This window comes from Lactuca virosa, chromosome 1, assembly GCF_052849685.1.
Source record: "Lactuca virosa cultivar CGN04683 chromosome 1, Lactuca_virosa_CGN04683_v6, whole genome shotgun sequence".
NCBI lineage: Eukaryota > Viridiplantae > Streptophyta > Magnoliopsida > Asterales > Asteraceae > Lactuca > Lactuca virosa.
The window spans coordinates 104524312-104539568 of record NC_136426.1 but is presented as its reverse complement, the minus strand read 5'-3'; the positions used below and the strand labels follow the sequence as shown (position 1 = coordinate 104539568).

The 15257-nt window shown below is 37.5% G+C and overlaps 1 protein-coding gene across 1 annotated transcript; it reads left to right on the top strand.

Annotated features, from left to right (window-relative positions):
* Positions 1-11192: 11192 nt before the first annotated feature.
* Positions 11193-14398, top strand: LOC145155002 (uncharacterized). The gene is made up of 8 exons (XM_079075570.1): positions 11193-11388; positions 11888-12420; positions 12499-12548; positions 12977-13051; positions 13169-13238; positions 13324-13395; positions 13478-13585; positions 13778-14398. Exons 2-8 carry the CDS (start codon positions 11890-11892, stop codon positions 14147-14149), a joined length of 1278 nt encoding a protein of 425 aa, XP_078931696.1. The 5' UTR covers positions 11193-11388; positions 11888-11889; the 3' UTR covers positions 14150-14398.
* The last annotated feature ends 859 nt before the right edge of the window (positions 14399-15257 follow it).

Below are 15257 nucleotides of genomic sequence, written 5' to 3'. Positions count from 1 at the left end.
ATGACTTGAGAGTGGAAGGATATAGTGATGCTAGCTTCCAGACTGATAGGGATAATTTCCGCTCTCAGTCAGGCTGGGTCTTTATCCTAAATGGAGGGGCAATTACTTGGAAAAGTTCCAAGCAGGAGACAGTAGCTGATTCTACTTGTGAATCAGAGTACATAGCAGCAAGTGAAGCAGCTAAGGAGGCGATATGGCTAAAGAACTTCATCGGAGACCTTGGAGTTGTACCAGCTATAAAGGAGCCAATGGAAATTTTATGTGACAATGAAAGTGCGGTTGCTTTGGCTAAGGAACCGAGAGATCACGGGAGATCTAGGCACATTGACAGAAAATACCATTTCATCAGACATCGAATAGAAGAAGGACTCCTCGTGGCTAAGAGGGTATCATCAGATGAGAACCCGACAGATCCCCTCACGAAGGGACTGAGCAGGGTTAAGCATTTACAGCATGCGAGGCGCATTGGGCTGAAGGATGATATTAGTTTCAATAATTAGATTCCTGAAACTTGTAAAATGTAATTGACATTTGATGATAAATAAAAGTTGTTATTTATTTATGAGTAAGGTGTTACTATCTTGTGTTGATTGTTTACTATGTTTCAATTTTGCATGTTTTTACTTCCAGAATAATTATGTTATTATTCAAACCATCCACAGTCAGTCAAACTTTGGAAGTAAGTATTGATTTAAGACTGTCATGAATTTGGCTTGTATGATTTGTCTAAAAGTGCTTTGGACAATGCAATGGTTGCTACAACATTCATGAGTACTCATAAGGGCTGAGTATTGGATCCAACCCACGCTCACTTGCATCACTTCATGGAATTTATCTCGAGTGATCGTGAGACGGTAATATCATATAAATCTTCAAACCTAGAGATATGAGTTGTTGACTATGAGTTGGTTATTCATTGATTGTACGAAAACGCATTGGTAACTCGATGTTATAAAACGTGCCTTTGTGAATAATTCAACAAGTAGTTAGTACAAGCATATCAGTCGAAGTTTATCTGTTCCTTCTAGAAATAGAAGCGATATCTGGGCCCCTCGATGATTTGGTTTTGACTTATGTACCGGGCCCGGTCAGAACCTAATTGATGTGTTCAATTTAGTTCTATGTCGAAACAAATCAGAGATCGAGAAACAAATGTTGGACAATAAGTAAGACCATGTTCCATGTGTTTGTCCGGCTGATATCATGAGAACAGAGGATTATATGATCACTTATCTTAAATGGCGTATCATCATCATCTCAGTTCCGAGAGACTTTGAAAGAGCTACGATTGCTAGTCGGATTTTGAAGTCATATTTGCAAATATAGTTATTAGACTTATCCAAGTGGGAGACTGTTGGATATAGTGTCTAAGTCCATAACTTTATTTTGTATGTACTTGACCCGACCCGGCATGGTCCATTTGGGTTGCATGGCATTGCAATACTTGGATAGACTAAATGAGAGAATAAGGCACTTATGATTATTAATATATTATAAGTTCTAATATATTAATAATAGTATTATTTAATTAGTATTGATCAAGTATTAATCTAGTATTAATTTGGTGATCAAAGTGAGACTAATTAAATATATAGGGTTGATTATGACAATCATCAATTCTTTTATGGTGGATTAATGATCCATGGTTTATGGGTTTGGTTATAACCATATGGAGCTCCATGGATAGTCCATGGGAGTTACAAACCCATGGGTCATGGGAAATCAAGAGTCATGACAATTAAGGGCATTCATGTGTAAACCCTAATTGTGACAACACTATAAAAGGAACCCTATGGCTAGCAAAATGGTGAGCTAGTGGACCTAGTGTTACTAGAGAGGGCATAACCGATTTTGAGGCTAAGTGAAATTCTCTCAAGTTATTCCAAGTCTTGTGGTGTTGTGTGAAGCATTTGAGGCACAACATTTGGGGTGCTAGGCTCACAAAGTCTTGAAGGAATCCAAGCAACAACAAGGTATGTATTTCTACTAGTTTTATGTTTTATGTAATCCCCTTGCCATGCTAGTTAGGAAATAACCTTGAAAAGGAAATTTGCATGTATATAGTGAAAACATAGATTCAAGGTTATTAGGGTTGCATGTACACTTAGGAAGTGTTAGAATGCTCAAAAACCCATCATCTACAAGCTCCCTCATGCGGCCTGCCGCATTTCAACAGCGGCTCTGGCCCGGCTGGCCCTTCGACCTAGAGTCGAATCCCTTGGGCTTCTTCCCCGAAGCCCCAGTAACCTGTCCCTCCTCTGCCTTCCTCTTCCCGAGGTGCTCCAAGTCAATCTCCCTCTCTCTCTCGCCATGGCAATCATAGAATCCAGGTTCGGGCACGCTGAGTAGCTGACGTGCTCCCAAATATCCGCTCTCAACATGTCATGATAGCGGGTCTTCCGTATCTCCTCATCCCCCGCATACTGAGGCACCAATAAGGCCCTCTCCCGGAACTTGGTGGTAATCTCTGCCACTGTCTCTGTAGTCTGTCTCGAGGAACTCTCTGGCCAGCTGCTGAAGCTCCACTGCCGATGCAAACTCAACTCTGAACCTGGTCACAAAGTCCGACCAGGTCATAGCCTCAACGGTTGAGGCTCCCAAGAAATCACCAACTGACTCCCACCAATGCCTAGCCCTGTCCCTCAAACAACCTGCAACATATCGAACCTTCGACCCCTCAGGGCAGAAGCTCGTCAACTGTGCAGACTCGATGTCTGCGATCCATCTCCTGGCCACGATGGGGTCCTTCGCCCCATGGAAATCTGGTGCACCACTCCCCCTGAAGTCCTTAAAGGACAGTGTGCGTGCCCCTGACTGGCTAGCCGTCCAGTCACTCCTAAACTCCCTGAGGCGATCCTCCATCAGCTCAATGATCCCTTCCATGATTGACCCGAAAATCACCGGGGTCGAATCAAGGATGCCTCTAGTGATCTCAGAAGTAATGAACTCACGTAGTCCTTCATCCACTGGCTCGGCACCTGATCCTGACCTTGAACCTCCTCCTCCTCCATGTCGCGTAATCATCACCATTCTGAAACAAAACACATAACCATCAGTATCATACATAACCTCACGAGGTCTCACGTATTACAAGTTTCCTGGTTCTATCTCGGCCATCCTTGACTTGAGTACGGATCCTCTGCTTTCAGTAGTATGGGCCCATACTACCTTCCACATATATCCGTACTTTCCTCAAGGATTACCTTGACTTTACCAAGTCCCTTCCACTACTACTGCTCTCTGCACTATTCTTATTCTACGCTCACCCTAGAGTAACTCTCCGACCTACTCTCCGTCATCAGCTGTATAAGGAATCCCTGCTACCTTTACTTAACTAGCTTGCGGATACCATTACATATTACTAAGACCAGATAATTCTTCGAATGAGAGGTCCTACCCTACAACGGTTGGACTCAAACAAGAGCTGTGCAGTAGGGCTAGACCGGACCTTCTGAAATTATTTCGTCCTCGCAATATGTAACTTAACGTATTCATTACCAGTTAGCTAAAGATAACTAGAACTCCTAAAAGCACAAAGCAAGCAAAATTCAAGCATTGAGTAACCATACTAAGCATATCCTATTCAGGCCATCATATTACTAATTAATCAGCTCTAGCATATAATTCAATAGGCACATATAGCAGGCACATAAGGCATCTTCCTAGATCCTTACCCCTAATCTAGCATTCAGTTCTCATATAAGGACAAAAATCATATAAGGCATCATTCCTAGATCCTTAGCCCTAATCTAGCATGCGATTCTCATAATCATATCACATCATATCATCACATGTATGGGTATCTTGGGGAAAACTTACTTGAGCTCGGCCGGTCGCACGCATCACACACCTTGTTCTTTCTCAAAACTTCTTATTTAAATCTTGGAAAAATTATTTTGTTATAAAAAAACAATCTTTCAAACCATCGATTTGAGTCCAGACACCCCCGAAAGTGTGTACGAATCCCTCAAACCAAGGCTCTGATACCAACTTGTAACATCCCAAAAATCATGACCAAAAATTTTCATTTTTAAATATAATACTTATAAAACCATTTACTGAAAAACAACATCGTCATCATTTCAAATCATCAACCATAACCACATGTCTCAAAAATCATAACAGAAAGTAGTAATAATGTCAGAGTACAAATCCCATGGATCTCAAAATTCGGAAATCATGTGTGTGCGATGCGCTGCTACCGTGCCGGCTCCTTCCCCTTCGACGAACAGGTACCTGAAACCAAAACTGAAAACCGTAAGCACAAAGCTTAGTGAGTTCCCCCATCATACCACATACCAACAACATACATACCGTCAGACGATTCTGGGGTGCCCGACCTACCCATGTCAAGCAGTTCTGGGGCGCTGACCTACCCATGTCAAGCAGTTCTGGGGTGCTGACCTACCCATGTCAAGCAGTTCTGGGGTGCTGACCTACCCATGTCAAGCAGTTTTGGGGCGCTGACCTACCCATGTTAAGCCGTTCTGGGGTACTGACCTACCCCCTCTTCGGTCCTAACGACCGAACTCGGGACTACTCCCCTGCTACTACCACTAACACATACATCATATCATGCTAGCACATAAAACACATCAGGTAGTAGCAAACCTAGATAATTATCACAAAGCCAATCATCTATCAACAACTCCTACTAGTAGGCCGACATTGTGGCTGTAGACCCACTGCTACTGGAAGGTAACTCACCTCGATGTCGTGTAGTGTCTGCACAGTCCTCAGTACGGAAACCCACTCGTCTCAACTCCCCAATCCCTACACAACAACCTTTCTCGATTACTAATTCATACTCACAGTCCTCCCTTACAAGGGTCAACTCAAGTCCAGGTCAAAGTTAAAGTCAACTTTGGACAAAGTCAACATCCAGTTGACTCGACTCGCCGAGTTGGTCCACCAACTCGTCGAGTCCCTATCCTTACAAAATTATACAACCTCGACTCTAGTCGTCGAGTCCAGCAAGAACTCGACGAGTTCTCCTTCAACCATAACATCGGGACCATCTTCAACCGACTCGCCGAGTTCATCCTTGAACTCATCGAGTTCATCTTCATCTGCATGAATGTGTCCAGTCTATGACTCGCCGAGTTCTCCTTGAACTCGTCGAGTCCGTCTCCATTGGGTTAGGACATTGCCTTGAACTCGCCGAGTTTGTTCATCCACTCGCCGAGTTCCATGATTTCCATGTCCCTAATGAGCCTGAACAACTGAGTATTCTTCTATCTTAGCATCTGGTCCATCAACAGAAATGGTTTGATGGGAAATACGACCCAACTCGCCGAGTCCCATGAACGACTCGCCGAGTCCCTCTTTGTCCAAAACTATATAGTCGATTTCAGCGAGTCTTAATGCACTCAAATCATAGATCAGACCTCCTAGGGTCCCTTTTATACGTAAATCTACAACCTTGATGTCCATGCATGGGGTTTTTGACTCAAAAGGATATGAAATGGGGTTTATATGGTGCATTGGGTTCCCATGGCCATAAAGTTGGCACCTTTATGCCATGGGAATCCTCAATGGTTCCAGATCTGGATTGTAACTCCATGATACACACCCAATCTGAATATGGCCTTATAAATGCCCCAAAAATGATAAGATCTAAGCCCTAGAGAAGATCCATCAAATGAGAAGTCAAGGTTGAAGCTTTTTACCTTGAATGAGGTAGAAATGAAGCAAAACTTCTGGATCTACTAGCCTTCTCTTGATTTTCCAAACTTTCTTTTATTCTTCAAACTTCAAACACACAAAAATGGCACCACAAAGCTCAAGAACACTCAACAAATGGTTAGGGTTTCGAGTTAGGGTCTTCTGGAAGTGAGAGGGACGATGGAGGCTGGTTTGGGACGAGATAAGTTGTTTAAATAGGGTGCAAACCCTAAATATTAAGGTTTCATCCAGACAGTCCTACTCGCCGAGTCGGGCTCTCGACTCGTCGAGTAGGTTACTTAAAACCCGTGTGCAAAGTCTTGCCTACTCGACGAGTTGGGCCTCCAACTCGCCGAGTCCCAACGTAAAAACATAAAATCTTTAAATTTAAAATACGTACCGGGAACCGGGCGTTACATCAAACTACACCACCTTCCTGCTCATTGAGAAGGGACAAAGTGAACCCTCCTTTTCACACATCACCCAAATCTAGCACCAGAAGTTCCTTCTAAAGCCAAAGAAAAGTTTGTAACATCCCCCAATTTTCAGAACCGATTAAAACTTTTTATTTACACTTTAATAATTAAGATGCGAAAATTCCCAGTTATATAAAACATGTTGAGATGACAAAAGTTATTTCGCTATATTAAATTCTGAGGATGTCATCGTTCATATCAAAACATACATTACATCGTAAATATATAAAAGGTCCTGAAATACTACAACAGACTCGTCTCTTATTTCACTCGACATCCTAACTAAGCTTCAACAGCCTTACATCCACTACCTGTGATGCACATAAAATGAGTAGGTAATGTTTGGGAAACCTAGTGAGATGCATAGGGTTTTCAAGCCCATAATAAATCATAGTATCATTCGTGCAAAACAATCATTGACAAATAATATAGGTATATAAAATTTGATATAAATATCCTTAAGACATTCTACCCAGCCCAACTGATTCTCACGAATCCTAAGTGAACAATTATCTAGAGGAATCACGCTACCTGATAATGCCTCTAATGGCTCTAATGGCTCACACCCAAACCTTAGAACTAGAAGACAAAAGAGGAGGAGAGTAAGAGAAATCAGAATTCTCTAGGTACAAGAGTTGGAGAAAATAGTTGACCCAATGCTCCTATTTATAGTTGCTTGAAAACCCTAAAAAACCTAAATATGAACATATAATAATATATGTAAAGTAAGGTAATTATCTACTTTCCTAATTATCATTTTGTAGCATTCTAGAAACCTTGAAAGGGTCCTCAAAATCGTCCACCTTGTCGAAGGTTCTAGATCCTCTCATTTGTTAACTATTGAACAATTACAACTCAATCATTGCACCTTTAATTAATTCTAATTAATTTAAGACTAATTTTGATTAATAATTAATCAATTCTTATTGATTTCATATTAATTTATCAATCATATAAATTAATAAATAAATTATTTAATAATTGATCTCATATTAGTTTATTAATCACATAATAAATTAACAAATCAACTATTTATTTCGATTAATATATTAATCATATAATATATTAAAAAATCATATATTACAATTTGTTAATCATATGATAAACTAATACATTTATCCTCTCTCTACAAGTATCATTCTAATCAAGTTCTAGTTATGAGGGAAACTCAAAAAGTATTTTGATTTCAATTACAATTATATATCAATTTAGTTATGAGCTTAGACACCTTAATCCAACAAAATGTTGATATACTCTTTAGTTTTGTTGAGAGAGTTATAACTATCGAATTTGACATATCTTTAGGAGTTTTATAACCTTCTTGGAGGTTTGATTTTTGGATTTTTTTGATTGGCTTCTTCTAATATAAATAGTTGACCTCGGGAATACTCATTAGGCATTCCCAGTATAACCTACATTTTTTGACATGTGTTCGTAGACTTAATGAAGACCCAATATTTTGGATAGATAAAAGAGATTATAAATTTTGGATTTAAGTGTAAGTTGTTAACTTTAGTTTTTTTATGATCATTTTGTACACTATCCTATGATTATTTACATTTTTTTTATTTATGCACGTTTTTTTTTTCTTAAATTGTTTTTAAAAACTTGTTTTATTTTACAAATAAGTTTTTCAATTTTATACACATAAGCTTTAATGTATATAAAGATGTAAAAATATATAAAAAGCCGTTTTTATATATTTATAGTTACATACCAAAAATATACTCTTATACTTGATTGATATATAATGAAACATGTAAATATATCTTTCTTAGGCTGTTGGGTATGGGCCAGGTAACAGAAATGGGAGGTTGACTTGGCCATCCTCAACGGTGTGGAGGAGTCAAAAACACCACCCTGGCCTAACGCCTCGTGGCTTTGCGTTGAGGGCTCGACACAAGACAACACCCCATTCTCTCTTTGTTTTTTTTGTTTTTTCTTCTTTCTTGGCCTCACGATGTAACATCCCAAAATTCATGACCAAAAATTTCATTTCGAAGAAGAAGTACCTGAAACCAAAACTAAAAACCCTAAGCACGAAGCTTAGTGAGTTCCCCCATCATACCATACACCATACAATAAACATACTGCCTAGCATATCCGGGTGTTGGCCTACCTCTTCGGTCTCTTTCAACCGGTACTGCCTAGCATATCAGGGTGCTGGCCTACCCCTCCGGTCTCTTTCAACCGGTATCCACCTATCATATCAGGGTGCTGGCCTACCCCTTCGGTCTCTTTCAACCGGTAACTGCCTAGCATATCAGGGTGCTGGCCTACCCCTTCAGTTTCTTTCAACCGGTAACTGTCTAGCATATCTGGGTGTTGGCCTACCCCTTTGGTCTCTTTCAACCGGTTACGGGGACTATTTCACCCATACCACTACCACATAATATCCTATCATATAAGCACATAAATCACATACTGCTTAGCATATCTGGGTGCTGGCCTACCCCTTCGGTCTCTTTCGAACGGCTACGAGGTCTACTTCACCCCTACCACTACCACATAATAACATAGCATACAAGCACATAAATCTCAACAGATAGTGGCATACCAGACAATTATCACAAAGACAATCATCTCTACCTTAAACAACTACTAGTGGGCTGACATTGGTGCCTTCGACCCACTTATACCGGGAAGGTAACTCACCTAGAAAACTGGAAGTAGCTGAACAGTCCCCGAATCCGAATATCAAACCAACTCAATCCCCTACACATAAAAGATTTCCTTAATTACCCTTTCATACTCATAACCCCTTAAGGGTCAACTTTGGTCCAAGTCAAAGTCAACGCTCCGAGTTGACTCAATTCGTCGAGTTACTATGAATCACAGAATTGTGATTTCGCGATCCAACTCGTCGAGTTCTTCCACAAACTCGTCGAGTTCCTCCCTATCAACAGAATCAGGACACTTCCATTCAACTCGTCGAGTTCCTTCATGAACTCGTCGAGTTCTTCAGTCTGTTAATTACTTCTTAACTCATTATACTTTAGATCTCGACTGGAAATGCCTCTAGGAGGGTAAAGTTTCCAGCTTTACCCATCAATACCCTTCCTAATGAGATTAAGCTCAAACCCTAACCCAAAAAGGTCAAAGTCTTAATCCAAAGGCCACCAAAACTTCAAGATAGACCACGAGGTCATAGATCTGAACTCTAGGGACAGAAAGATCACGTAAAGTTCCAGCTTTCTCTACATGCATGACCATTAGAAGCTCCAAAAGGCCAAAATGATGGTCTAAAGGTTGCATGGGACTTCCATGGCCATAAAGTTGGCACCTTTATGCCATGAAAATCCCTCAAGACCCTAGATCTGAAGTGTTAACTCATTTGGGACGTCCAACTCCTAAGGACCATGATATTTGGGCCAAAACCAAGCAAAATAACTCTAAAAGAAGATCTAAACAACTACAAGGCAAGGTTCAAGCTTTATACCAAAAAAGTGACTAAAATGAAGCAAAGTTTCTGGATCCAACGGCTCCTCCTCATTCCTCCAAGCTTCTCTTTCTTCCACGAGCTTCAAGCACACAGAACTCCCTCAAAAATGGCTCACAAACTCTCAAGGTAGCTTAGGGTTTCGAGATTTAGGGTTAGGACAGTGGAGGCTGGAAAATGAGGACATGATGAAAGGTTTAAGGTGTTTAAATAGGGTGCAAAACCCTGAATTTAGGGTTTCATTTCACCCAGCCAACTTGTCGAGTTGATATCTCCCAACTCGTCGAGTTGGTCAACAAAACGCGCGGTCTAAAATATCTATACTCGACGAGTCTGGGGCCTCTAACTCGTCGAGTTGCTCTATAAAAATGAATAATTTATAAGTTAAATACATACCACGAACCAAACGTTACACACGACGCCGTGGTAACCGACAAACACCATCCCCACTAGAAGTGATGGAAAGAAGATGGTGATGTGGTCGTGTTGTCCTGGAAACCATACCGATTAGTCTTATTTTAATGTATATACACAAATTTTATGTAACTATCGCAAGTATACTACCACTAGTTTATTATCTATTATCTATTATCTGTTATATATTATCTATTATATTTATATACTGTAAAAGAGACTATTTTCCTTTCACCATATTCATTTGAAACTCCTAACTTTTTAACTTTTTTTTCTAATTAATACATTAAATTAACTCTTTTTAATATTAATTCTTTATTTTCAAACCCTTTTTTCTAAATAATCAAAAAGTTTAAATATAATAACTAAATCAAAAATGAAAAATTAACAAAAAAATAGATCAAAAATTACTTTTTATTTTTATTTTGAAACGGCAAACTAATCTACTTCTAACTACTATTTATGTTTCAAATAAGACTTAAACCCATGACCTTTCAAATAAGAGGATCACTCCTTACCGCTAGGCCAAAGACCTTTTGGTACTGACTTATTATTGAAAGTTTCAATATAATGTCAAATATAGAACCTACATCAAAAGGTTTTAAAGTAATTTAAAGGTAATAAATGTTTAATATGATGTTAAATGTTTAAAGTAATTTAAAACTATTGATATATTCAATTAAAATGTCATAATCATAAAATATGCCTATATAAATTGATTAACCATTCATAATTAAAAAATAAGTATAAATCAAGATATAAGTTTATTTTTATTTTCATGTAGAATCCAAGATAATGACTATTGGAATGATGTAAGTTTAATATTTATATTGTTATATTTTATTTAAAACAATCAGAATGTTTTATAATAAGTTAGTGTCATGATTATTAATTCAAACTTAGTAACAATGATATATTTTCTTAATAACAATATATTCGTCAATATTTTACTTATATCTACCCAACACACAGATTCGTCTAATTACTTCACGTGACAAATTATTTTCAGCGGTACAAAACTACAAATACTTAAAAAATCGGCTTTTCTTTTATAAAGTTTTCTGTAGATTACTTCAAAAATAAAATCTATTAATATATTTCGTTTATTTTAGTTGTCGTTATTTTGTCTCCGAAAAAATAAAATAATAATAAAATAAAAAAATCGACAACTCAGGGGGGTTAGTGGCTTTTGTGGCAATTTCGTCTTTGCGTGAAAATTTACCCCCATTCCCACCATTTTCATCCATGATCCACTCCACGCTCCCTGTAATCTCTCGGTAGCCAACTCACTCATTCATATCATTTGAATTTCAACACAAACTCCTTCATACTTCTTCTGATTCTTCTGAAAGCACATCTCCGAGACTCCTACTACTATTCAATTTCTCAAACGAGGTACACCCTTATACTTCATCTTAATTGTTCGTCATTTTTTACAGAAAAAAGAATTGCTCCAGTTTATCCCATTTTGACGGTTTCGACTTCTGGGTCGAGTGTATTTGATTCTTGTTTTTGATGGATCTTTTTATCTTTTTTGTTCTTAGCATATTTATCTATTGATTTCGTAGTACTGATTGGAAATTAGTTGAAAAGGGAGTGATTCTTGATGGTCTTCGTATTGTGTAAGCAGAAAACGACAACACTCGCGTCAAAACCTTCTCTATCTATTTTACAATGTTTCAAAACCCTAAACAGTGAAGTTCGACGTGTTTGTTGCTTAGATTCTTTATCATTTCTGTGGGTTCAACTAAAATCCCAAAATTAAGTGATCAAACATTGTATTAGACATTATAGAAGTGTTAGTTGGTTCAACTTTCGCCGGATTTATCATTCTATAATTCATCGTCTGCAATAGTAACTGACGTCATTTCCGTTTTCAATGAATTCTCGATAGGGATGGAGTCCGGAAACGAAGTTGTTTTAGAGGACGAAAGCGGTGTTGCTGTTAATGAAGATCCGAATGTGAAAAAAGAGGAAGAAAACTCAAATAAAGTCGAGGAGCCCCTTAATTCAACAGGAGTTGAAGTGATTGTATCGTCTGACATTAGAGGGAAAAGCTCCATTACAGTTTCAACTAACGACACTACTTCAAAGAACAAGAAAGTAACTAAAAACATCCCTAGTACTCGTTCTTCCTCTCGCAATCCTAAGTCAAATCCGTCTCAGAGTTCATCTTTTCCTGCTAAAACCCCAAACCCTAATTCCATGAAGACTGCCATTGCTGGGCACCCTGTGAAACCACGAATTGAGTCAAAAGGTAAAGCCACATTAACCAATGGAGCTGGCTCATCAAGATCTTCTAGTTTGTATACAGCTAATAGGAGAGCTTCTGTTGGAGTGAAGTCTACAGAAGTGACTGCAAAGAGTAGTGGTATGGCTACCCGGAGAGCCAGTTTACATTCAGTCACAGGCCTACACACCTCAAGGGTAAAAATGTCTTTCACATTTTTGATTCTTTGATGAATTGACATGTTCTTAGTTTATACTTTTGGTTGTTTGTTTTAGCCCAAAAAATCCAATGGAAATGAAGACTGCCCTCCTTCTGAAGACTCCTTGTAAGCCATTCAATTGATTTCTTATAGTTGTTTGTCATAATTACAATTTTTTTCCCGTTTTTACCCTTGTAAGTTATGCAAGATTTAAACTTTCTTCCTTATGGTCGGATAATATATTAAGGGTATTTAAGGAAATGTATTATTAAATCACTCCAAGTTAGTTATTCAAGGTTTTGCACATTGCCTTAGCGATGAAATATTGCGTTCTAAAGATTTATTCTATTTTTACGGTTTTACCCTTGTATGTTATGGAATATTTAATCTTCCTTCATGTGTCAAGCAAGATAGATTAATGGACTTTTAAGTAAACACATCATCTCAATGTTCATAATTAGCCTTACACCTAAACATTATGAAACAAAAGTTCACAGATCTTGAAATGACCTACATAACCCTGATTAATTTTTGAGGCTGTTTTGCAATTGCAGATCAGTTAATCAACATTCAAAACCAATCAAAACCGCAGTTAGAGAAGATGATGACACTCGTTCCTCTACCTCATCGTATTATTCTCTGCTTACTTTTTGATTAAATTTCATTTTTTTAATTTTTTTTCTCTTTTCTTGATTTCAAGAACTTGATTATTCTTTAAAATTTTATTTTATGATGTCACAACACAGAGGGCAACATAGGAACATTGCCTCCGGCTTTTCTTTCAGGTTGGATGAACGTGCTGAAAAGCGAAGACAGGTAATGATTTTACCATATTGCCCCTGCATGTTTACCCTTTTTTTTATAACATAAAAACCGACAAAGTTTAATCTTTGTGCATTAGTTCTATTCAAAGTTGGAGGAAAAGACTCATGCAAAGGAAATGGAGAAGACTAATTTGCAAGAAAAGTCAAAGGTCAAAGAATCTTTAAAACTCATTAGTCAACGAAATTATAATCAAGTCAATGTTTTTAACTCATGGGGTTACAAATATGCAGGAAAGCCAAGAAGCTGAGATCAAGAAATTAAGGAAGAGTTTAACATTTAAAGCTGCCCCACTGCCAAAGTTTTACAAAAAACCCCCTCCGAAAGTAGAACTGAAGAAGGTAAATTACTGTTTTGCCCTTGACCGAGTTTTGCACTTTTGCTCTTTTAGCCTTTGTGTTTTACACATCTATGTGTATGCACAAGAGACAGAATGACACTGTTTATCCTTCAAGAGATCTTTTGTGATGTAAATTACTATGGTACCCTTGGCTGAGTATTGCATGTCAAATTACTATTTTGTCCCTTTGTAGATGCCACCCACACGTCCAAAATCTCCAAACCTGGGCAGAAACAAGAGCGCTGTGGCTGAATCATCAAGTAAAGTCAACCATGAGAAAGAGGTAGTCAAACCGGAAAAGTCAACTGGAAAAGTCAAAGCAAAAACCTCACCTTCCAAAGCCATGGTCAAACCCGAAAAGTCAAATGAAAATACTGGTAAAACAGAAGATGAAGAAAAGGATCAAGTTTGGAATGAGGAATTTGAAGCAGTCCAAATCCCTTCTGTAAATCCTCTTGAGGTTGAGGATTGGATAGAAGTTGGTGCTGAAAAGAATGCTTCAGGGGTTGAGGAATTGACCAATGAGGATGTGACACCTGGAGATATTGTCATTGTTGAAGGTTAGAAAATTCTTTTTAATAGGTTTTTATTTTTTTTGTGTGGAGATTTTGAGATTGGTTCTTGTGATGTGAATAGTGTGGTGAAAGATTGTTTTGTTTTTTGCAAAAGGGTTGTCTCTACAGGTTTATATGATATGATGTAATGAATCTTTCTTAGAATCCAAAGATGTGATTTTTTCTTAATAACTTGTCTATTTTGGCGTGAAAATTGGAATTTTTGTATTTATTTATAAAAGATTCATGTTCTGGATTCTTATTTGTTTTTCATTTGCTTCCGGATGATTATGATGATGAGACATAGAACAGATGGACATGATAATATTTTGTAAAAGAAAACGTTAAAAATAATTATGAAGTTAGCATTGTTTGGTTTTACATTATAAAATTGATTATCAGATTGTTATTGCTTTAGTTTTCAATAGTCAGTTTTTAATGCTTGGATAAATTGATTTCAATTCTATCCTACTTTAAAGATTTTGTACTCTGATTTCTTATTGTTAAGTCTTTATTCGGAAAATGATGACAATTGTTGGAATCTAGACTCTTGTTTCAATTTATATATAATAATAATATTAATAATAAGAAATTGACATATTTCACATCTCAAATTGTTCAAAAACATATAAAAATATTGTCTTTTTTGATCTATTAGCTTGTTAACCAAAATTTATCACAACATATTATCTCATTTTTATAACTTGCAACATTTTTTATGAAATGCTGTTTATTATAGCGGATAATTTTATTTGTTCTTATAAGTTGACTTGAGGTCAAACTCATAACAAATTTGAGGATATGTGTCTATTATGTCAAAGTAATGTTTTTAACATTGAGTTTGGTATACATGCATCAAGAGTTAGTTGAGATTAAGGCAAGGGATATGCAAAAAAACCGCAAAACCGAAAAACCGAGCTGATCCGGTCGATCCGAAAAAAAAAAAAAAAAAAAAAACCCAAAAAAAAAACGGTTACATGCGGACCGGTTTCGATTTGTATATTTAGATATCCGCGGATACCCGAACCGAACCGTATTATATTATTTATATGTATATATATTATTTATATTATGTAATGTAAAAATACTTAAAATAGGCTATAAGAATTTAGTTACAAA